This window comes from Saimiri boliviensis, chromosome 2 (genome assembly GCF_048565385.1).
Source record: "Saimiri boliviensis isolate mSaiBol1 chromosome 2, mSaiBol1.pri, whole genome shotgun sequence".
Lineage (NCBI taxonomy): Eukaryota > Metazoa > Chordata > Mammalia > Primates > Cebidae > Saimiri > Saimiri boliviensis.
Genome location: NC_133450.1, coordinates 15798044 through 15823965, shown reverse-complemented (window position 1 = coordinate 15823965; position 25922 = coordinate 15798044). Strand labels below are relative to the sequence as shown.

At 44.4% G+C, this 25922-nt stretch overlaps 1 protein-coding gene across 3 annotated transcripts in view; it reads right to left on the bottom strand.

Annotated features, from left to right (window-relative positions):
• Positions 1-3675: 3675 nt before the first annotated feature.
• The window catches only part of KCNK10 (potassium two pore domain channel subfamily K member 10), a 157340-nt gene continuing 135093 nt past the window's right edge, over positions 3676-25922 (bottom strand). For all 3 annotated transcript variants that reach the window (XM_074392859.1, XM_074392858.1, XM_003940914.4), the window contains 3 exons: positions 20726-20912; positions 11903-12045; positions 3676-10087 (listed from right to left, as the gene is read on the bottom strand). In XM_074392859.1, coding sequence (XP_074248960.1) covers positions 9467-10087; positions 11903-12045; positions 20726-20912 — 951 coding nt within the window. In that variant the 3' untranslated portion in view covers positions 3676-9466. The remainder of the gene's footprint in view (positions 10088-11902; positions 12046-20725; positions 20913-25922) is intronic.

The window sequence follows — 25922 nt, the reverse complement described above, 5'->3', positions numbered from 1 at the left end:
CCACGTTCTTTCCTAATCATCCCCACTTGTCCAGTTCTCCTGTTAGGCCAAAATATCCTAGCAAAATCGTCTGCCTCCTTGACTATTCCTGGGCTATAGCCACACCCCAAACCCGTACCTCCCTCAATAGCTCCCCTTTTGTTCCCCTACCTTAACCCTGGGGTATAAAACACCGCCCTCCCGTCCACTGCTACAAATCATCCGCTTAAAACCTTACCACCCTTACCCTGCCCAGCCCCAGCACCCCATCCCACAGCAGGCTTTAAAGTAAAGCCTGTTATCACCCTCTATTGCAACATGGCCTTTTAATTCACCCACCTGCTGCTTCAGCATCTGTACTCAAGGGAGTATCACGTATCCCCTTCCAAAGCCCAAATTTCTTCTCCATATGTTACCATCTTTCACCAGCATACACGTGCTTTCCCTGCCAACTGTATCCAGTTAACTTCCCAAACCCCAACCCCACCCACCAAACAACAGCTTCTTTCCTTCCTGGATGTGGCTGCTACTTTCACCTGTGGATACCAGGTTTTGCTATTCTAAGCCATTGTATAAACTCACTAGAGAAAGATTATCCAACCCTATTTATCCTAAATCCTTTCCTCACTCCTCCTTTTGCTCCTTAAAAAACAGGTCTAAAAACTGCTCCCTCACAAGCTCTCCCCAACCTGTCTCAACAATTTTCATTATATACTGCTAAAATCCCGGGCTGTGTGGTCGGAATTCTCACATAGGAGCCAGGCCCATGGCCTGTAGCCTTTTCATCCAAACAACTGAGCCTAACAGTCCTGGGCTGACCCTCATGACAACATGCAGCAGCAGCTGCCACCCTAACACTCTCAAAATCCCTCAAAATCACAGGCCACGCCCCATTTACCCTCTAGCTCTCACAGCCTCCAAAGTGTTCTCTTTACACCTCACACACTTACTTTCAGCCCCTCGCCTTCTCCACCTTTATGCAGTTGCCCCTACTACTTAAACCACACCTCAAAAAGTCTGTTTCTATTATTTTCTGTCTAACTGCTCAAATTCACGGCACTCATTGACTTTTACATGCCCTGCTTTTGTTTAAGTCGCCGGTTTGCACTTTGCCTCCAGGCAATTACAGCTGATATTTCACTCTTAATCTGGCTCCGGTTCTGTGCTCAAACCCAGTCTTGTTAATAAAAGTGAGTGGTTGCTTATAGATACCACGAGCTTCCTCATACACCATGAAAACAAAAGCTCTCCCTCCACAGTCACCCCACCAAGCCCCGCTACAACCTTTAACAGCTGCAGCCCTTGCTGGTTCCCTTGGCATTCAGGTCCAAATCTCCAAAAAAAATGTTGCTTTATGTAAACCTGCCTGGCCTCGTAGATAAGGCCATCGATAAATTAAGAGACAGAGCCCAAAAGCTCACTAATCGGGCAAATGGTTATTCTGGACCTGGCTGAACTGGCTGGATACTCTAACTGGAAGTCATGGCTTCTTCCAATCCTTAGTCCTCTAATACAGTCTTTCTCCTTCTCTTATTTAAACCCTGTGTTTTTCCAATTAGTCTCTCAATTCCTAGAAAATCGTATGCAAGCAATAACCAATCAGTCAATACAGCAAATGCTCCTTCTAACCACCCCACAATGTTACCCCTTTCCCCAAATCTCCCAGCAGTCTGAATTCTTTCCCATTTTTAGGTTTCGACCCTGCCCCCAATCCCGCTCGAAGAAGCCTTGAGAAACTTCATCCCCAACCCCTAAAACCTGTTATCACCCTCTCTTCTCTAATTCTTTCTCTCTATATATAAAAAGACACGTATGTCAGGTCTCCATATGCAAGCCTGGAGCCTGAAACTCTCAAATCCTGCTTGCCTCGGCTGATGTCTCCCACCCGCCGCCTGTGTTCCCCATTGTCCCTGATCGCCCGGTGGCAGCAATTCCCTTGACAATCCCCTCACCCAACCCTGCCGTATTAACCGTTCTTATGATCGTGTAAATACCTCTCACCCAAGCCTGCCATTGTCACTGAGCTTGTGGTCATGTATATTCCCTTGCCCCTACCCCACACCACTGTAACTGAACTTACTCTGCAACACCCCCGCCCCCCAAAAAAGCTACCCAAACCTATAAAACCAACTCCTATCCCACTGCCCTTTGCTAGTGCCCTTTTCAGCCTTAGCCCACCTGCACCCAGGTGAATAGACAGCCCTGTTGCTCACACAGAGCCTGTTTGGAAGGTCTCTTCATTCAAAGCTCCTGTTTTTCAACAATGACATGTCTCCCTCCCAAAAAGAAGAGGAAAGGACCGGGCACGGTGATTCACACCTGAAATCCCAGCCCTTTGGGAGGCATAGAAGGGTGGATCACGAGATCAGGAGTTCGAGACCAGAGCCTGACCAACATGGTGAAACCCCATCTCTACTAAAAATATAAAAATTAGCTGGGCATGGTGGCACGCACCTGTAGTCCCAGCTACTCAGGAGGCTGAGGCAGGAGAATCACTTGAACCTGGGAGGTGGAAGTTGCAGTGAGCCAAGATGGTGCCACTGCACTCCAGCCTGGGTGACAGAGTGAGACACCATCTCAAAAGAAAAAAAAAAAAAAAAAAAAAGGAAAGACGGGGAAGACAAGTCAGAAAGAATCACATCACATTCATTGGAAAAGTCATTAAAGCATATGTGCCCTGCAGCTACAAGGTCTAGTGAGAGACTCAAATTTGGAGCTGATTAACTCGGGTTGGAGGTTTTCTATTCTCTCTGCGCCTCGAAGTTTTCATCTGTAAAATGAAGACACTCAACTTACAGTTGCATTTGTGAGGGTAAATGGGATGTTTGTAAACTGTCCAACAGAGTACCTGGTAGATAACAGGTGCTCAGAAATGCTCATAATTTTATCTCTAGTCGATATTAATAAGCTCATGGCTGGTAGATGCATAGCAAGGGCAAAACCAAACACAGCATGAAATGTCGGCATCCAAGGGTTTGTTTGTTTTATACTGGAAGACCTGTCGCTATGTTGAAACTTAGTCTTTCACCAAGAAAGTGTGATTTATCATGCTGGTGTAGTCCCAGCAACGTACAGTCAAGATCAGGTTAAAATAGAGAAATGAAATTCAATGTGCAGCAACCATCCTGGGTTTTTTGGGGTTTTTTGTTTGTTTGTTTTTGTTTTTGGTTTTTTTTTTTTTTTTGAGATGGAGTTTCGCTCTTGTTACCCAGGCTGGAGTGCAATGGCGCGATCTCAGCTCACCACAACCTCCACCTCCTGGGTTCAAGCAATTCTCCTGCCTCAGCCTCCTGAGTAGCTGGAACTACAGGCGCGCACCACCATGCTCGGCTAATTTTTTTTGTATGTTTAGTAGAGATGGGGTTTCACCTCGTTGACCAGGATGATCTCAATCTCTTGACCTCATGATTCAACCACCTCGGCCTCCCAAAGTGCTGGGATTATAGACGTGAGCCACCGCGCCCGGCCCATCCTGGGTTTTTTAAGGTTTCTCTTCATGGATTGCTTTGCGCTCCTCCTCCTGCAAGACAGAGTGGGTCTCCACAGGCCCATGAATGTCAGAAATGAGTGCGAGCTTGGGGAAGCACCTCTCCTGCCATCAGGACAAAGTATCGGTGGTCCAGAGCAGGGTTCCCATCCCACGCTCTACTAGGAACCACACTTAGCCCCACAAAAGAAAGGAAAACAGGAGAGACATTGGATGGATCTTCCAGAAGGTCTTTGTTGCAATTTTCTCCATTATTGAAAAAAAATTACATCATCAAATAAAGACAATAGCAGCACAGCTTATTGAAATGTTACAAGCAAATTTGTTCTGTACTTTCCCTAAGAACATTACGAAATCCCCCTCCCCCCCGCATTATTTTCTGTAAAATGCCTTTTTTTTTTTTTTTTAAAGCACCATGAAATCCTACAGAGAGAAAAATAAGTAAAACACCTCCACACATGGACTTATCGTCACTGTCACTGGGTCCCCTGCCTGTGATTCTGGGACGGGAAAGAGGCCAGAGGCTGGCATGTGAGGTGGTTTGCATATCGCTTCTAGACACCACTGCACCTCCTCCCTTCAAGCTCAGAGCCCTGACAGCAAAGGAGAGGTTTCGCAGTTACCTTCTGCAGTGCAGGTCTGCTGAATCGATGGAACAGGAGTCCTCTCAAAATAATTTCTTTTTTTTAATGCACAGGGAACTATTTGAGATTTTTCACTTAAGAATCAAGAACACAAAGTAGATACCAAATCTCAGGCACCTGTGAAAATGATAATCACTTTCAGTAAAATCAGAGACACCTCTCATTTCTCCTCAATGCCACGGCACTGATGTCATGTGACTTGAGACAGCCACGGGAGAACTGAGGTTTACATGGAGCATGGGTGGGGTGGTGAAGTCCAGTGAAGGTATGGTGCAGGGGCAGAGGGCAGGGTTTTGGTTACAGCCATGTAATTAGCATGCTGTTCCAAAGTTTCCATATGCGGAATTAACAGCATCCACAATACCACATTAAATTGATTTTTGTTTCAGTTACCCTTTTTCTTTTTAAGGCCATTACTAGCCAGCTGTTACTGCTTACTCAGCCACTGATTTGCACACAATTGCATCATAACACTGAGAAAGAATAACCCCATATTAGCAAAATGCAACAAGCAGAGATACGGAATGTAACACTGGCTGGTTTTGCTTTCTCGTTTTACAGGGCTCTGAATATTCGTTTTCCTATGCCTTTTCCATGGTTCAGAAACCCTGGTACACACTGGATGCTTCACATTCTCACAAATCCAGCAGGTAAAAACCAGCCCCACCCAAACTCTGGCCACCTTCTCACTAGTTCTCAAAACCCAGCATGCAAATAGACAGGCAGCATTGACAAAGCCAGGAAATAATATCTTATCAGAGGGAGGCAAGGGGGCGGTTTCTTAATATTTAGCTCAACTAGGTCTTTAAACATGGAATGGTCCTTATAGAACCCAAAGCAGCCATTTCCTCTGGGGTGTGCATGTGTGTGTTTGCACGTGCGTGTGTGTGTGTGTGAGAGAGAGAGAGAGAGTGAAAGAGAGAGGTCTGTCTGATCATAGTACTTGAATTCATGATACGTAAGGTAAAGTACTACAATTGACTGCAAATAGCAACAGCTTAAAATTCTGTAACTAGTCTTAACACCATGCAAAAAATGCCCTCACAGCATGATCCCTCCCGCTGACAGTACAATGAAGAGCTATAAGGGAGGACACAGAGATCCTACACAGGGCATGATCCGAATTTGGACGTCAGTTTCCCAAGTACACTTGGTCTCCATCAATCCCCCCAAAAATCCCAAAGGGCAGGAGACTAAGCTCTTACTTTAACCTAAAATGGGCAAGACAATTAGTCGGTATTCACAAATCCAACTTATAACTTTCTTAATAAATTGAATGAACTCAGGGACTAGGGAGTGTTTTGTTAGAGAACTACACAACTCCAATGGCCCTTGACAAGTCTGTGTGCTCAACTCCCTTGATGTGCAGACAAGGTAACAGAGATCTAGGCAGGGAACTGATGTGCCCACAATCACAGGATCTGACTGGTGAAGCACAAATAGTCCCAGTTACCTTAGTAACGGGCTGGAGATGGCCCACCACCACCCCAACCCCCACATACACACACACACACACACACACACACACACACAAAAGTATACACTATCGGGTTAGGACTGGGTATGGAGCTGTACTCTTTCCAAATTTCCCATTGGCTCTCTCACCAGTAAACCTCCAGATCTGTCATGCATGAAAAATTCGGTGCCCAGTTGCCGGTGAAGCAAAAAACACCACCCACTGAAGATGGTGGACATGTGCTCTTTCCATGTGCAAAATGAAAGCATTTCTCCTAGATTTATGGTGCAGTAGGCATGCAGACTGGAAAGGAGGGCTGTGCTGATGTGCGTATAGACTGCGCAGCAGCGTCACCTTATCACGCGTATTCTAGGTGCATTTTGGCCCCATCTAAAAAAGGTAACATTTAAGTAACTTCAAAACAACTGGCCTCCCCCAAAATCTTAGTTTATGTGAAGAGGAATCCCACTTCTTACTCTGTCTCAGCTTCTTGTGAGATTATTTTGTAGGTTTCTAAACACTTTGCACAAATATTTAACGGATCATTCGCCATAGAGGATCTTCTTTGATTTTGTTCATCACGTCCTTGGTCAAATGTACTTAGGGAATGAATTATGTAGAAAATTTCCCCACTCCCAGCCCAAGGCTACATTTGATCCCTCTGTATGACTGATTTGACTCATCTGGGGAAGATCTATGCACACACCAACACATGCACCTGTTCCATTGGGTAGAGTATGCAGCTTAGTGCTTTGAACTGTTTTATTCTTGCTGTATGCAGAGTTCCCACAAAGTTAGCAAGTAAAGTGCAAAAGAGTGCTTTCAAAGGGCATTTTTAACAATAGGGTAAGGGCACCGCACACAGAATTTCCAAAACCAAAACCAAATAAATGTACAGTAGATGTCTGCAGGGGCAACCCTCCGAGCCATGTTTACGCAAAGACCTTGTGCTCTCTTGGTGGTGAAGATTCCTCCATATCTGCTCCCCACATCTGTAAGCTGTGTCCATGAAACTAGAAAGACACACATACACACAAACACACGTATTCACAAGGGTGTATGACACAGAAAATACAGCGAAGTTGAAACCAGACTTTGGTCAGACTTTGAATACCAGCTCTACCACTTTCTTGCTGTGTGCCCCCGGGTACCTTACATAGCTTCCCTGAGCCTCTGTGTCCTTGTGTATATAATGAGTTTGCAAATACTTCCCACAGAATGTCGTGAGGTTTTATTGAGCCGATGTTCATAAGGTGCCTAATCCTGTGCCTGGCCCACAGAAGGCACTGCACAAATGAGGGGGAAGCCTCTGCCAGATTTTGTTGTAGGGCCGGGAATTTTAACACATTACTGCAAAGAAGGTACCAGGTAACACGGTGGAAACCCAAATAAGTGAGATCCATGGACAGTTTAATTAGGAAACTTTGACTTGCTAGAATACAGAGGATGTCCCAGTTATCTACCTATTCCTTAAAACACATTTTGTCAGGCTGGAATGATTTCCATAGTAAAACTCAACATCCATACCTGCATAAACGTTGCCTCCCAAGTGACTTTTTTATTACAGTGTCAACATAGGATGTCACCCCTGAGCCCCATCTCCAGCCCAATGGAGGAGTTGACTTAAACCCTCCGTAGACAGGAAGGGCCTCATCAAAGTTGATTCTTATCTGGCTCCTTCTCAAAGGCAATGCCAGAACTTCACCAGAGCCTGAAGGTCTGGGGGCAGGGAGAGGGGATTGCATGTGCTCCAGGCAGGGGAGAGCTGGGCATTTTTGAGAAATGGGCAGGGACAGGTCTTCTGTGGTACCAGGTCAAGGATATCACGGGTACAACTTTCTCTGGACGTCAGACAGCATTAGACAGTTTCCGGAGGTCTCCACTAGTGCTGTGAACTTTTGGTGAATCCACACTGCAGCTTAGTTATGTAAATTCCTACAAACTCTCTAAAAGGTGGCAGTGAGCCTAGAACACCCAGAACCAGCAACTTCCTGGTGTTGCCAGGTCCAGATGCTTTCGAGTATGGCCCAAAGAGCTAGCTTTGAACCAGCCAGTTATGATGAAGGCTGAGGCATACACAGGAGTATGTATTTTCCCCTTTCTGATAAAAACCCATTGAAGATCATCATCTCAAAACCTATGACTAGGGCCGGGCACGGTGGCTCAAGCCTGTAATCCCAGCACTTTGGGAGGCCGAGGCGGGTGGATCACGAGGTCAAGAGATCGAGACCATCCTGGTCAACATGGTGAAACCCCGTCTCTACTAAAAATACAAAAATTAGCTGGGCATGGTGGCGCGTGCCTGTAATCCCAGCTACTCAGGAGGCTGAGGCAGGAGAATTGCCTGAACCCAGGAGGCGGAGGTTGCAGTGAGCTGAGATCGCGCCATTGCACTCCAGCCTGGGTAACAAGAGTGAAACTCCGTCTCAAATAAAAAAAAAATAAAAAATAAAAAACCTATGACTATCCGTTCCCCGAATTTCCTCTACGGGATGTTCTAGCCTCACAGGCCAATCACAATTACGACGTGTTAGCTTATCGTTTGCCTGGGAACAATCAGTCTAGGGGTGTTCCGGTTTTAGTGAATAACCGATGTGAGATGAAGAAACAGGCAAGGAGAAGAAGCAGCGTTTTCAGAATAAAGGATTGCCCAAACGTAAAAGTAACATGAAATAGTTTAAGTCTTTCTAAGTATCATTGTTAAACGGAATTAATGGCACTTAGGCTGCAAGCAATCAAAACATTTCAAGCTTACTGTGCAAGGGGTACATTTTCTTTTTGTTTGGAGATAGTGAGATTGGATCTTATAACTACGTCTACCCTAAGACACCCAAGGGACAAAAAGCCCTGAGATGGAAAGATGCCACGGTCCTCCTCGGTACGTCTCAGAAATGCAGGATGTCTATTTTTATAAACACGTAAGATCAGCTAGACAGAACAGCAAGCCACTGGCATCATGCAAGGCAATTGTTTTGGTATTTCGCCCGCTCTTATCAAAACAAGTTATAACCAAAGTTCCACTAGGAAAGTGAACATGGACATTTCCAAATCGGTTTATTGTCACCATTGCACCCACTGAGGAAAATGCACGGCTGGCCTTTAACCATGCAGCGGCTGATGTCGCATTTTCACCAATGCTCGCCAGTTCATGTGGACTACCTACCCCCGTGAGAAAGACCGTACTCAGCAGGGCTTCTGTCATTGGTGAAGGCGATATCCACAGTGTGATGTGTTTGTGACTGTTTTTTTTTCCTTTGTCATGAGAAAAGCAATTGCACCTTTTAATACATGCGCTCTGATCTGCTTCCAACAAATTCCAGGTGCTCTCAGGTCCCACAGACATTCATTGGGAGCATAGAAAGACTAGGTATTATGCACTGAATGGTGTGTATCAAAATTCCAGCTCAGAGAACGTAACAAAATGTCAACCCCAACCCTTGTTACCCATAACCAGTTCACCCCCAACCAGATCCCCTTCTGCATGTGCACATATCACTAACGACTCCACCAAAAAGACACATCCATTTCTTTCAGGAGGCTGGTCTAAGGAATAGCTGCCCTTACCTATGTGTGTGCCCAGGTGGCACTGCCCAGGGATATGGCACTGCCACTGAAACGCCCTTAACATGTACAGCCAGAACTGGCTACGTGCACAGACGTTCTCGGTGCGTCCCACGGTTGCTATCTGAAATGTTCTTATTCTTTGATTCCTTTTGGCAGAGCAAGTTTTCAGTTGTTTATGGCACAGTGAAATATATTCTTCAATGCTATGTAATTTTGGACTAATAAGTCTGTTTAAGGCACATGTCTCTGTGAATATTAAAAACACACACACATACACACACACACACACACACACACCACACACAATGCTCAGTTCAAGACCAATGTCCTTCACATTTAGTTTCTGTCTTCAAGTAATGAGTTGTTCTCCAGCTCCCGGTCTTTGGTGTCCGTGGGTATCATCCCGTTCTCCATCTCAGCGTGCTGCTGGATACAGTCCGTGAGCATGGCTGTGCTGGAGTTGTCTGAGTTACACATCTTTTCCGTCTCCTCCTCCTTCTTCTCCTCATCCAGGGAGTAATTCCGGAAGGTCTTGTAGATTTTCTGAACGTCCTCGGGCAAGGTCTTTTTGAGGTCCTTGTTTTTCCTCTTGGTGAGTCTGGAGGTGGACCCGAACTTGTTGATGATGTTGTCCTCGGACGCGCCCTGCCCGTGCTTGTTCAGCTGCTCCGGCCCCTTCAGGCGAAGGTTGTTAGGCCGGTTGTTGATGCTCTCCTGGGAAGAGGCCTTGAAGCGGCCCGTGTCCAGGGCGGCGAAGACAGAGCGCTTCTCTGGGGACAGCATGTCCAGCGAGTGGGCCCGCTGGTCCAGGCCCAGCCGCCGGCGCTCCATACTGCGGATCGTGGCCGCCCGCTGCAGCTTATCGTGGATCTCCACGCTGAGCCTTCGCCTTGTCTCCCGGAACTCGGCCGTGACGTTGGCCTTCCACTCCGCCGCATGGGCCTTGATTTCACCCACCTGGCCAAGAGACAGAAGAGCAACAATACACTGACAAATGCCTCCCTGCCTCAGGCCTCCCAGCACCCACAGCCCTCGGGTGTTCCCACAGGGAGGCCAGGAGGTGGCGGAGCACGTCCCCAGGGAGAGGTGCAAATGCTACCTTCTGCCCTAGTACTTCTGCCACCCAGACACCCATCCCAAACTGGCTAGTGACTAACGTGACTCAGGGAGGCACACGTGGTGGGGAACCCCAAGAAGGCTGAGGTTTGCAGATGGTGACTTAGAGGGGGATGGTGTTCTGCAGGAGAAGTTAAAATGTAGAGTTGGACAGGCCTGGCTTCCAGTTCTCTTTTGTCAATTGCATGGCCTCATTCCCCCAACATAAACTTGAGTGACCGTATCTAGCTCACCTGAGATGAGGAAATGCCACCCACTCACTCCTGGGCACAGCAAATGTTCAGCAGGCCTTCTGCCCTCCCTGCCTTTCTGGTATTCTATCCGGGCAGGGTGATCAACCTCTCCCAATTTGTCTGGAACTGTCCCAGTTTTAAAATAGAGTCCTGTGTCCTAGGAACTCCTTCAGTCCTGAGGACACTGGGATGGTTGGCCAAATTATCCAGGCCACGCTACGGCCTCGTGCTGTGGGGCTTTCCCTGGTTTAAGAAGATGCTCCAGGGTACCTGCTAACCCACTTTCCCAGGTAAGGGTGCAGGAAGAGGGCCTGTTCTGCCAAAGCCCACAGAACAGGCCTCCTTAGAGTGCAGCTCTGCCTGAGGAGCAGCACCAAATTTCCTGGCTTTTAATCAACAGGGCTGACAGGTCAAGTCCTATGCTTCTCTCTGCCAATGAGGAACTCAAATTTGTGCGTTCAGGAAAGTCAATATTCATGTTGTTCCCTTCTCTTTTGTTATAGATGATTTTCGGCAGGTCAGTTAGCTGACTGGTGAATCAGTCTGGAAATTGCATTGGGAGTACTTATGTAAGCCAGGAAAATGAGCATGCGGGCCCAGGAAAATGATACGGGAAATCTCTCCATTCAGCAACTTTCTCCTGGGGCCTTTTATACAGAATGAAGCAAACAGAGGCCGGCCCTCTCTTGATTTCTTTGGTTTTTCTTATCTCCCTGCCTTTCTTTAGCTCTTTTTTCCCCTCCTTCCTTGGCCTTCCTCCTTTATTTTCCTCTCTTCCTAAGAGAGCTCCATAAATACTTATTTTTTAATCACAAAATCTATCTTTCCTTCTTATGTCTTCCTCTACTTCCCTTCATGTAAAGTTACATGCATGGCTCTGTCCACAGGGTTGTATTTGTCTCTATGGATGCAAGAACCAAGAAGGAATGTACGTGAAAAAGACCCCTTGGGTTCACTGCCCCACGGCGGGCCACAATTCGATGATTTCAGTTTCTTACTGAATCAGGAAAGATTCTTGGCATTCAGCTGCATTTCTGCACAGTTCCTGAGACTGGAAGGACAGGCTGCCCACCCCGCCCCCAGCCAGCGTCTACCTCTGCTGACTATTTTCATTTTCATTTTTTAAAAAATCAGCTGTTGTTTACTAGTTTTTCCAGGATTTATGGAATGGTAAATGAATCACCATATTTTCTCACCTACCAAACAAACAAATTAAAAAAAAAAAAAAAGAATCCGGAAATAACTGCTATTCCATTCTCTTTGGCTTTGAGGGAATAATTCAACATGAGGAAGCTTAGGAACTGCACCCCCACCTCCGCCGCTGAGCCACAAACACTCCAGCCCACAGGACAGAGACAGGCAATTCTGGACACAAGCTCATCTGTTCTCAGGGAACATTTATAGAGTTAGGAAGGGGTCCTACCTCTTCTTTTGTCTTTTTGGACAGAACCCGTAGCCAGTCTCCAATCATACTGAGGACAGCTGCAAAGTAGGCAAGGCCAACCAGGATCCAAAACCACACTAGGGGCTTATACCACTCCCGGTAATTGATGCCAGCGTTTCCCCCTGAAAACAACCAGATGTTACTTTAACCGTGATCTAGCGCGTGGTCTTTGCAGAGAACACACATTCCAGTCCATGAAGCGAAGACGTCATCCATCATCATCTAACACGCAGCTGTCAGGCTTGCTACGTACAAGGTGGAGCGGGGTTAGAGGGCAAGAAGGATACACGGCCCTTTCCCAAAGTAGCCTAACTTGAGGTTTTACTTCTTTTGATTCTTGAACACTAAACTTAATACCAGAAATAGGCCAACTTGACCTATTTATGCTAACCTGAGCATGGAGGAAAAAACGACTCTGCAATACAGGACAACAGAACCTGGCTGTTGTCGTTTTTTCTTAAACTTCACTAAACATATTTTAATAAAAATTGAATATCATTATATCACCAGCTATGGTTTGGAATTCTTGGAACCATTTCCATCTTAAGCACTCGTCCATCTACCAGGAGACAAACGGATGTGTGAAGGTAAAATTAGGTAAAATGGCATTACTGGGCCTTTGATGCAAGCAATAGTGATTTAATGCCAACTGAGGACTGGTGTTTACATAGCGCTACTCCAAAAGGTCAATTAGGCTGAGTAATTACAGTCACCATAAGCTAGAACTAAAAGGGACCTTTGAGGCCAATCCCTTTATTTTATAAATAAGGATTACAGTAAAAATCCATCAAACCAAATTGGCCAGGTGCCTGATTGCATTGATTGGCTGTTCCACTGAAAGGATCAGTCATTTATTCTAAATAATTAGCCTCTTTATTCTAACTTTCCTACAGGCGATGCTGGAAGTGGCCATGCAAAACAGGTTGCAAGCCCAACCCACCCTCCTAAAGAAGTGTGGAAGCTCCTGGAAATAAAGGACTTCAGCCTCAACCTCTCTCTGGGAAACAGTGTTGCCTAACGAAGCAGGTAGTGATCGTTTCTAAGACAACAGATATTAGCAATGGATTGGTAACTATGGCATTGGGTGATGAGTGATTAGAGACTTTCCCACTGGGCCAGAGTTGTAATCACACCTAGCACCACTGAGTCTTACAGCAAAGGCAGCTGGGCAGGAACTGTGGCCTGTGGCTCCGCTCGGCTTGTCCAAACGCAATCCGCGACAGAGCCCAGCATACCACAAAGTCTTGACAGCTACTGCCACTTCTTAATGTTAGAATTCCAACTTCTCCGTGCCAAGACCCCTTCCGTTTGGTCCGTCCAGCTGCCTTTGGTTTTTCCCTTCAGGCAGCTCTCTCCTGCATCTTTAGAGCTCTGGGATACTATTTGAGTTCGTGCACCAGGAAGTGGTTTTTGAGGTTCATTTCATTTCTGTGGTTTCTGTGCTATGCCAGAGAAATCTGTGACTTTCTCCTATGGGCTATCTGGAATTATTTACCTTTGTAAGTCACTATCATCCAACAAAGATGGTCACTAGGGTGCGCTAGTGAACAAGGAACAATGAACCAGGCAGTCAACACCCTTGTAAGTATCCCTTTATGAGTGGCTGGTCTGAATTCAGAGTTCTGTGTGTATTCCCAGACACAGTTGCGAAATACTGTAAGGCTGTCCTAAAATAAGTCAGCTGCAGAATAAATCAGCAATCAATCCTGCAGGATCAATGTTCTGATTCCATTTCTAGTAGAGTTGGTACTATGTCAAATCAGAGCAACCATCAACTCTTGTTAACGTATCTTTTTTCAGTGATTGGGCAACCTTCCCTATCACTCTTAGACTCTTGTAGTATTTCACAACTCTGTCTGGGAGTACACACAGAGCAAAAGATAGTGACAACTTCCAGTCTTTTAAAGCATGCATTCTCAAGATCAGTCTGTGTAAACTCTGAAAACTGGAGCTTAGAAGGGACCTGGCCTAATTGCAGTCGGCACTGTGACTCTTTTTTTTTTTTAAGACGGAGTCTTGCTCCATCGCCAGGCTGGAATGCAGTGGTGCAATCTCAGCCCACTGTGACCTCCACCTCCTGGGTTCAGGCCATTCTCCTGCCTCGGCCTCCTGAGTAGTTGAGACTATCGGCACACGCTACCACACCCAGCTAATTTTTGTATTTTCAGTGGAGACAGGATTTCACTGTGTTGGCCAGGATGGTCTCGATCTCTTGACCTCATGATCCACCCACCTCGGCCTTCCAGAGCACTGGGATTACAGGCATGAGCCACCACTGTGCCCAGCCAGCACTGTGACTTAAGAGACCATGGTCTGCAGAAACCTCAGGACAAAGGCAATATGGCTCTGAATCACTGACAAGAGCAGTAAAACTCTGGATACCTGGGACCATGTAGGTTGTGCCCTTACTAGGTAAGTAAAGATAAGGTAAAGTGCTAGTTTGTACTAAGTGGTCAGTCCATGTACATAAAAATAATAAATAGTAAGAGCAGGCATGGTGGCTCAGCTTGTAATCCCAGCACTTCGGGAGGCTGAGGTGGATGGATCATGAGGTCAAGAGATTGAGACCATACTGGCCAACATGGTAAAACCCCGTCCCTACTAAAAAATACAAAAATTAGCCAGGTGTGGCAGCATGTGCCTGTAATCCCAGCTACTCAGGAGGCTGAGGCAGGAGAATCGCTTGAACCAGGGAGGTGGAGGTTGCAGTGAGCGGAATCACACCACTGCACTCCAGCCTGGTGACAGAGTGAGACTCTGTCTCAAAAATAATCATAATAATAAGAGCATAATTTAAAAAACAACTCACTCCCAGGGCTCTGCTCTTTGTGCCTCAGATTAACAGACTGAACTGAGCCATTGGTTAAAGATCTGTGTCTATCACAAGTATCTCATTAAAGACAGGCCTTGGGACAGCCCAGCGCTATCCCAGAGAGCTCTAAAGCACTACCCGCTGCAGATTATGCTTTGGGTACTTAAGGACATTTGGGAAATAGTTCAAAACTCCAGCTGCCACTACATGTGTTTATCTTAGATTGGAACCACCACTGAGTCTTCCCATAGACCAGCTATGGATGATGCTAAGGAACTAACTGGAATACATGTCTAACTGGTCCTCTTACTTTTCCCAGTTTCTCTGTGTGGTATCTCTTTGGAGCTTGAGGCTACTAACCAGACATCCGTGGCTGAGCACTGTGCGTAAGGAAAAATTGGTAGAGTCCCAGACAGCGGGCTTTCTGTAAATGGCTTTTAGTCACATCGACTAAATATCAATTTTTAGTCAAAAGTCAAAAAAACTAAATTTTCATCACTTTGCAATTCTTAGTCCTTAACCAATAAAAAGGAAGGAAAGAAAAGCCCTACGATTTCTACAAAGTGGACTTCAGTCTTGGTCTACCCAATTGGAAGAGCTACAAAACCACTCTGCCAGTTATTTGTATTCTAAAATGGGAGGCACCCACGCCCCTATTGATGAACCTTCAGCATCTCTTCCAGAATTTCCTGTTTATCAGACTCCCAGAGACCAGAGCCCACTCCCCCCGATGTGCACAGGACTCCATGGAGAAAGCAAGACTGCTGGGATCACACGCCAAACAAGAACAGTCTGGCCAGGTACAGTGGCTCACACCTGTAATCCCAGCACTTTGGCAGGCCGATCACTTGAGCCCAAGAGATGGAGACCAGCCTGGGCGACATGGCTAAATCCCATCTCTATGAAAAATGCAAATTAAAAATAGCCAGGCGTGGTGGCACACGCCTGTAGTCCCAGTTACTCAGGAGGCTGAGGTGGGAGGATTGCTTGAGCCCGAGGTTGAGGCTGCGGAGAGCCATGATCACACCACTGCACTCCAACCTCAGCAACAGAGCGAGAAAACCCTGGCTTAAAAAAAAAAACCCATCTTACATGCAAGAATACACAAAGGCTCAAAATAAAGGGATGGAGGAAGATCTACCAAGCAAATGGAGAGCAAAAAAAGGCAGGAGTTGCAATTCTCATCTCTGATAAAATAGACTTTAAAGCAACAAAGATCAAAAGAGACAAAGAAGGACATTACATAATGGTAAAAGGATCACTGCAACAAGAAGAGCTAACGATCCTAAATATATACGCACCCAATACAGGAGCACCCAGATACATAAGGCAAGTTCTTAATGACTTACAAAGAGACTTGGACTCCCACACAATAATAGTGGGAGACTTTAACACCCCATTGTCAATATTAGACAGATCAACCAGACAGAAAATCAACACGGATATCCAGGACCTGAATACAGACCTGGAACAAGCAAACCTAATAGACATTTACAGAACTCTCCACCCCAAATCCACAGAATATACATTCTTCTCAGCACCACATCACACCTACTCTAAAATTGACCACATAATTGGCAATAAATCACTCCTCAGCAAATGCAAAAGAACAGAAATCATAACAAACAGTCTCTCAGACCACAGTGCAATCGAGTTAGAACTCAGAATGCAGAAACTAACTCAGAACCGCACAGCTTCATGGAAACTGAACAACTTGCTCTTGAATGTTGACTGGATAAACAATGAAATGAAGGCAGAAATAAAGATGTTCTTCGAAACCAATGAGAACGAAGACACAACATACCAGAATCTCTGGGACACATTTAAAGCAGTCTCTAGAGGAAAATATATAGCAATGAGTGCCCACATGAGAAGAAAGGAGAGATCTAAAATTGACACCCTATCATCAAAATTGAAAGAGCTAGAGGAGCAAGATCAAAAAAACTCAAAACCTAGCAGAAGACAGGAAATAACTAAGATCAGAGCAGAACTGAAGGAAATAGAGACACAAAAAAACTCTTCAAAAAATCAATAAATCCAGGAGCTGGTTTTTTGAAAAGATCAACAAAATAGACAGACCACTAGCCAGATTAATAAAAAAGAAAAGAGAGAATAACCAAATTGATGCCATAAAAAACGATAAAGGTGATATCACCACAGATTCCACAGAAATCCAAACCATCATCAGAGATTATTACAAACAACTCTATGCACATAAACTAGTAAACCTGGAAGAAATGGATAAATTCCTGGACACCTGCAACCTCCCAAGCCTAAACCTGGAAGAAGCCGAAACCCTGAATAGACCAATAACATGGTCTGAAGTCGAGGCAGCAATAAAGAGCCTACCACCCAAAAAAAGCCCAGGTCCAGATGGGTTCACAGCTGAATTCTACCAGACATACAAGGAGGAGCTGATACCATTCCTTCTGAAACTATTCCAGACAATCCAAAAAGAGGGAATCCTTCCCAAATCATTTTACGAGACAAACATCATCCTGATACCAAAACCCGGCAGAGACTCAACAAGAAAAGAAAATTTCAGGCCAATATCCATGATGAACATAGATGCAAAAATCTTCAATAAAATACTGGCAAACCGATTGCAACAGCATATCAAAAAGCTCATCCACCATGATCAAGTAGGATTCATCCCGGGGATGCAAGGCTGGTTCAACATACGCAAGTCCATAAACGTAATTCACCACATAAACAGAACCAAAGACAAAAACCACATGATTATCTCGATTGATGCAGAGAAGGCTTTTGACAAAATTCAACAACCCTTTATGCTAAAAACCCTCAATAAACTAGGTATTGACGGAACGTATCTCAAAACAATAAAAGCTATTTACGACAAACCAACAGCCAATATCATACTGAATGGGCAAAAACTGGAAGCATTCCCTTTGAAATCTGGCACTAGACAAGGATGCCCTCTCTCACCACTCCTATTCAATATAGTACTGGAAGTTCTAGAGCAATCAGGCAAGAAAAAGAAATAAAGGGTATCCAAATTGGAAAGGAGGAAATCAAATTGTCTCTATTTGCAGATGACATGATTGTATATCTGGAAGACCCCATCATCTCAGCCCAAAATCTCCTGAAACTGATAAACAACTTCAGCAAAGTCTCAGGATACAAAATCAACGTGCAAAAATCACAAGCATTCCTATACACCAGTAATAGACTTCAAGAGAGCCAAATCAAGAACGAACTGCCATTCACAATTGCTACAAAGAGAATAAAGTACCTAGGAATACAACTAACAAGGAACATAAAGGACCTCTTCAAGGAGAACTACAAGCCATTGCTCAACGAAATAAGAGAGGATACAAACAGGTGGAGAAACATTCCATGTTCATGGTTAGGAAGAATCAACATCGTGAAAATGGCCATACTGCCCAAAGTAATTTACAGATTCAACGCTATTCCCATCAAGCTACCAATGACCTTCTTCACAGAACTGGAGAAAAACACCTTAAACTTCATATGGAACCAAAAGAGAGCCCGCATAGCCAAGTCAATTCTAAGCAAAAAGAACAAAGCAGGAGGCATCACACTACCGGACTTCAAACTATACTACAAGGCTACAGTAATCAAAACAGCATGGTACTGGTACCAAAACAGAGATATAGACCAATGGAACAGAACAGAGGCCTCAGAGGAAATACAACATACCCACAACCATCTGATCTTCGACAAACCTGACAAAAACAAGCAATGGGGAAAGGACTCCCTGTTTAACAAATGGTGTTGGGAAAACTGGCTAGCCATGTGCAGAAAGCAGAAACAGGACCCCTTCCTGACACCTTACACCAAAATTAACTCCAGATGGATTAAAGACTTAAACATCAGACCTAATACCATAAAAACCTTACAAGAAAATCTAGGCAAAACCATTCAGGACATAGGTGTAGGCAAGGACTTCATGACCAAAACGCCAAAAGCAATGGCAACAAAAGCCAAAATAGACAAATGGGACCTAATCAAACTCCACAGCTTCTGCACGGCAAAAGAAACAGTCAGTAGAGTGAATCGGCAACCAACAGAATGGGAAAAAATTTTTGCAGTCTACCCATCTGACAAGGGGCTGATATCCAGAATTTACAAAGAACTAAAGCAGATCTACAAGAAAAAAACAAACAAGCCCATTCAAAAATGGGAGAAGGATATGAACAGATACTTTACAAAAGAAGACATACAGGAGGCCAACAAACATATGAAAAAATGCTCATCATCACTGGTCATCAGAGAAATGCAAATCAAAACCACATTGAGATACCATCTCACACCAGTTAGAATGGCGATCATTAAAAAATCGGGAAACAACAGATGCTGGAGAGGATGTGGAGAAATAGGAACACTTTTACACTGTTGGTGGGAATGTAAATTAATTCAACCATTGTGGAAGACAGTGTGGCGATTCCTCAAGGACCTAAAAATAGAAATCCCATTTGACCCAGCAATCCCATTACTGGGTATATATCCAAAGGATTATAAATCATTCTACTACAAGGACACGTGCACACGAATGTTCATTGCAGCACTGTTTACAATAGCAAAGACCTGGAACCAACCCAAATGCCCAACGATGATAGACTGGATAGGGAAAATGTGGTACATATACACCATGGAATATTATGCAGCCATCAAAAACGATGAGTTCACGTCCTTTGTAGGGACATGGATGAACCTGGAAACCATCATTCTCAGCAAACTGACACAAGAGCAGAAAATCAAACACCGTATATTCTCGCTCATAGGCGGGTGTTGAACAATGAGAACACATGGACACAGGGAGGGGAGCACTACACACTGGGGTCCGTTGGGGGGAAATGGGGGAGGGGTGGGGGGGTGGGGAGGTGGGAAGAGATAGCACGGGGAGAAATGACAGATACAGGTGAGGGGACGGAAGGCAGCAAAGCACACTGCCATGTGTGTACCTATGCAACAATCTTGCATGCTCATCACATGTACCCCAAAACCTAAAATGCAATAAAAAAAAAAATCTGCAAAAAAAAAAAAAAAAAAAAAAAAAGTCTGCTGAGGGCTCAGCTCAGGCTGCCACTTAAGCAGGAACTGGTAAAGGAAACACACACACTCTCTCTCTCTCTCTCTCTCTCCCCCCCCCCCCACCCAGACATTTCAAACTTGTAATAGATGATAGAGTTGTTTGATCAAAGTGTTCACTTGTTGTAGTAGAAATTGATCACTTCTGAACACCTAGAACTATCCCATCAGAAAAAAAGAAGGACAGCCTCTTCCTTCTATCCATACCTTTCTACTACACGTCGGGAAACCGGCGCACATATAAAATGAAATCTCATTTGCAAGTTCCCTGGCCCTAGATGGAACTGATGGTGAGTTTTTTCACTTCCTTAAGCACAGCTCATCCACATTTATTTTGATAAGGAAGGCTCCTGCTTGTATATACGCTCCTGCAGAATCCATGAGCAGGATTCTGCCCTCTGGGCAGTTCTCAGCTCCCCGTAGTCACCAAATTCCTCAGTCTTGTATCTAGGCATGCCCAGGCCAACTTTTGCAAAGACTCCCATGGCTCTCACCTGGGAGTCAGGAAGCTGAACCTGCGGGTCACTGCAGACCAAATTCCTTGCTAATCTCATCTGGGTTTCCTATGTGCCACCTCCTAGCACAGCCTTTATTATTTGATTCATGAGGTTTAATACAATTCCAAAGTCCAAGATTCAATGAGAAATTCACTTTAGTCTTGCATAATTCATGTAATGATAAGGGAAAAAAGCATTCAGAGAAGGAATGGGTTGGCTTTCTTTTCATGGCAGAAAAAACCCTATGGTGTTTATATTGCACAGGACTAGGGATTTGAAATGAGCCTCGTCACAGCCGAATCAACATGGAGTCATCTTCATTTCCTTCTCCTGCAACATCTTTTATCGACTGTGAAAAGCACAGCCAACAAATTATTTTCCCCACCAGAGCCCGGTGCCTGGGATGCCCAGGGTGCTTACCTGCCACAAAATCACCAAAGCCCACCGTGGTTAGAGTGACCACCACAAAGTAAATGGACTCCAAGGCGGTCCAACCCTCGATGTACTTAAAGATGACAGCAGGGATCGTCACAAACACAATGCAGCCAGCCAAGATGAACAGGATGGTTGAGATGACCCGGATCTTGGTCTGACTCACTTGCTTTTTCTAGGAAGAGCCAAAGAGAAAGACAAGCAAGTCAGTGGCATCACCCTGGATTCAGGATACAGATGTACAGAAAAAGGTACTGTGTCAGTGACTTTTCTTTTACAGTTGATTTAGTGCCTTTTTTTTTTGTAATATATATTTTATTGCATTTTAGGTTTGTGGGTACATTTGAAGAACATGCAAGATTGTTGCATAGGTACACACAGGGCAATGTGATTTGCTGCCTTCCTCCCCTTCACCTATATCTGGCATTTCTCCCCATGCTATCTCTCCCCAACTCCCCACCCCCTGCTGTCTCTCCCCTATTTCCCCCCACAGACCCCAGTGTGTGATGCTCCCCTCCCTGTGTCCATGTGTTCTCATTGTTCAACACCCGCCTATGAGTGAGAACATCTGGTGTTTGATTTTCTGTTCTTTTGTCAGTTTGCTGAGAATGATGGTTTCCGGGTTCATCCACGTACCTACAAAGGACACAAACTCATCATTTTTTATGGCTGCATAGTAGTCCATGGTGTATATGTGCCACATTTTCCCTGTCCAGTCTATCATCAATGGGCATTTGGGTTGGTTCCAGGTCTTCGCTATTGTAAACAGTGCTGCAATGAACATTCATGTGCATGTGTCCTTATAATAGAACAATTTATAACCCTCTGGATATATACCCAGTAATGGGATTGCTGGGTCAAATGGAATTTCTATTTCTAGGTCCTTGAGGAATTGCCACAGTCTTCCACAATGGTTGAAGTCAGTGACCTCTAACCTTTTTCTGGTCATTGGCTGCTTGGAGGAAATTTGATGAACGCTGTTAACTCTTTCCAATTAAAAAATGCACATAGAGAAGTTTTCAAGTAGTCTAGGGGGTTCTCAGGCTCCTTTGAAGCCTGTTTGTGAACACCAGGTAAAACAAACAAACAAACAAAAAGCCTGCTTAGCTGATTTTTTCAATGTTTCTTGAATGGTTCCATGACTGCAGCCCAAATACTGATTCTAACTTCCTCACTAGTGCAAATGTAATAATTTCCCAGAAAGGCCTGCTGCTATTTGTCATGTAGTATTACTGATCCTCCATTTGTGAGAATGAATTTGGAGCTCTTTCCACAATGGTGGTGATGGATTTTCCCCGTTTCCCTTCCATCAAAGAGAGTATGCTAGAAAAAAATCATCTGAGTCGGGCCAAAATGTTTGGATGAAAAGGAAAACACAGCCATCCCCATCTTCATTGTGACCAACTCTAGCCAGGTATAAGTATGTTTCTTCACCCCCCCGCCTCCCTTTTCCTTGCTGAGGCTGTACATTTATAACACACCTTTAGTTTAAAGCACACCTGTTTGAGCTGGTGCTGTGGTCATCACGTGTGTTGACTGTATCACTCATAAAAGACAGGACAGGAGTTAGCATAACAGGGTCCCTGTCTACATGGGTAGGTAGTAGAACAACAATTAGATTGACTTAATGATCTGTGGTGAAATCTCCTTTTGGGCTTTGAACTTTTTGTACATCTCTGCAAACAAATCTCATCTCATGTCAGCTTCTGAAGGAGTCAGTCATTGGGTCACTTAAAAAAAAAAAAAAGCATCTGGATTGGGAATTAGACTGAAACTGGGGCAAAGGAATCATGTCAATGGAGCCCAGGAGTGGGGCTGGTAGCATGGGTCGTATTTTCTTTGGATGTGCTAAAGGCAACACTGGAATTGACTCTAAGCTGAAAAATCCTCAAAACTCTCAGAATTGGTGCTGGAGACTGTCGTCGGGGTCTTGGTATCATATACCAGCATACATATATGAACAATGTGTTTAACACCAGAATGTGTGGCCTTTCTACATTGCCTAGATCAATTTTCTGCAAAGGTACACCACATTTGGGGCAATCAGTATAGGAAATGCACACCAGGGATCTGCATCCTCTTCATTGCACCAAGCACAGAGAGAGCTTTGCATTATGTGCTTTGTTTTATACATGCAAACCAGAAGCCAAGAGGTGATAAAGGACTTGCATAAAATGATGCTACTAATTAGGGGCAGAGCCAGATTAGAATTCTGATGTAATTAATTCTCAGTCCAGTGCTTAACAATGGAAACAGCCTTTCAAGTAATTCGGCAATTCATCAGCCTATAGAAAGTTGCCAAACAAAGTTGTCTGCACCTAACAAAAGAAATCAGACTAACTCCTGCTGAAAATGGGCAGTCCTCTGTCCCTTCTGTGAAGGAAGGCTAAGAATAAAAAAATGGTCCCGGGTGACCTGTCCAGGAAAAGTTTAAGAAATGCCATCTTTCCTTATAAAAAGGAGGTGCTTTTCTAACTCCCGAGAGGATATCTAGTATATAAAATGGGAAGAGGGAAAAATTATTTCATCTATACTCTGATTAAATAGAAACCCTCCTAATCTTCTCAGAGAAACCATTTGAAAAAAAAATTATAATTTACTGATGCTGTTGAAACTATATGTGAAAATATCATCTTTTTCACACATGAAAGTGTCATAACAAGATAAATTACCTGAGAACTGCAGGGAATGTTTTGTCCATTTCATAAATTTCCATGTTGGCTATTATAGGACGATTTTGTAAAGGCAGGTGAGCCCGTCTGAGAATACAGGAACTTAATTAGCCTAGATTTTTTTCTACAGAGATGTATGAAAAGTTCAAAGCCCAAAAGGAGATTTCACCGTAGATCATTAAGTCAATCTAATTGCTGCTGGCAATGGAAGCATCATTCCCCTCTTTACAAATCTTCCTCCTCAAACGCGTAATGAAATTAAAGTGAATTAAATGTTTGTGAGATGCTTGTTAAGTCATAAATTGAGATGTGAATGTAATTGAATGAGGTTGAGGTTGGCAAAAGAGGACTGCAAATACGTAGGAAACTGGAGACATTCCTGGACTTCAGGAGATGGGCAGAAGGAAAGATGGGGAAGGACAGGGGTGGATTTGTTTGATGACAGACAAGGAGATGGATAACAAAGGCTAGATTGTGGCATCTTAATAGCATCCTCTACTGGAGAGTTTATCAGCAAGGTAAACATTTCACCACTACTCATTGCCCAGGCCAACAAGTGTGTTCTGGGTCTGCTTTTCCCAGACATCCAAGGGTGATGCTTAGAGAATGTTTGGAGCATTTAATTATCAGGGTATTTCAGGGAGTTAAGAAATACGCGTCTTGCATGTGTATGTGTGTGTAGGTGTATGAAAATATGTGTATACCCATACTTTGCTATAAAAAGAAGTGCTGTGGGCGTAAGGTTTTAGCAATATCTGTTATTCTGGATACCCATCTTTTTACTGCCCTCTAGATATTTTTAAAAAAAAAAAAGTTGCCTTAATTGAACATTTTAAACTGTGGCTTTCACAATGGAATCACAAACCATCTCATGTGCAGGATGGTGATCTTCAGTTTTCTTATCCCCATTAGCCCTGTTCACTACTGCTAGAAAACTGAGTAGTGTTTAAGAACACGGAGTTGGCCGGGTGTGGTGGCTCATGCCTATAATCCCAGCACTTCGGGAGGCCAAGACGGGTCCATCACTTGAGGTCAGGAGTTCAAGACCAGCCCAGTAAATACGATGAAACCCCATCTCTACTAAAAATACAAAAATTAGCCAGGCATGGTGGCAGGCGCCTGTAATCCAAGCTACCCAGAAGGCTGAGGCAGGAGAATCTCTTAAATCCAGGAGGCAAAGGTTTCAGTGAGCCGAGATCATACCACTGCATTCCAGCCTGGGTGACAAGGCAAGACTCCATCTCAAAAAAATTAAAAAAAATAAAAAATAAATAAAAAACACACACAGAGTCTAGGAAAAGACTGCCGGAGACACATCCCATCCCCACTGCTAAATAGTTGAGTGACCTTAGGCACGTTTCTCAACCTCTCGGTGCATTAGTTTTTTCCTCTATAACAGGCGTCCCCAAACTTTTTACACAGGGGGCCGGTTCACTGTCCCTCAGACTGTTGGAGGGCCGTCACATACTGTGCTCCTCTCACTGACCACCAATGAAAGAGGTGCCCCTTCCTGAAGTGCAGCAGGGGGCCGGGCCCACGGCTGTACTTTGGGGATGCCTGCTCTATAAGATGGAGATAAGAAACCCCACCTTATCAGATTGTTTGAAAAGATTAAACAAGTGTGTAAAAGCTTAGCATAGTGCCTGGTTAATATTCAATAATTGTTAACAGGGAATTTTAATGTAAAAGCTCAAATTTTTCCTTAGACATAGACAGTCCCAGATTTAATGCTTCTCTTTGCCATTGAGTAATGTTCCCTCATGTATGGCTTAAGATAATCTTTGTTTAGCTTTAGGGAGTCACTGCTGGTTGTCCCTTCCTAGATATGTTGCATACCTCCTCATCAATGACAAAAAAAAATGTCCTCTTTCTCCTTTGGTTCCTCTGTGCCAACTCTGGATTGAGCTCTCAGACAGTCTCAGCTCGTAATCTTGGAAGCTTTTTTATTTGGCTTACAATTAATTCCACCCTACTCCCAAAACCCCAGGCTCAGCCACCTCCCCGTCCCTTTTTTCATCGTTCTTCAGAAACTTCCAAGAATTGCAGATAATGTTTACGATGTCGGGAACCAGCTGCAGAGGGATTCTGAGAGGCACAAACCTCACTCTCCCTGCCACATCCCCCTGCCACTTACAGAATGGAGCAGTGTTTCCACGGAGGGGTTGCTAGGCAAAATTGCATTGCTTACTTACCAGTAAGCAGAACAGCTAGCAGAGAGCTCCGTGAGAGCCCAGATCTAACTGAGCTAATGTGTCCTTAGGTTAACAAAACTGTTATCAGGGAAGAGATGGTCTGATGTGATATTTGGGTAGAACTGGTAGGATGGTTGTGCACTTCTCTCTCAATCGTGTTTTCACATTTTGTTGATTGGTTAGAATAGAGCACATGTTCTTCCTTTCTCTTTACACAAACAGAATTTTGCAAAACTGTCTCCCGTATCTGATTGATGCAAACTATAGCAATTTTTGAAGTACTCAAAATCCATCTCCTGTAGAGTTCATTTAGTTGTTAAA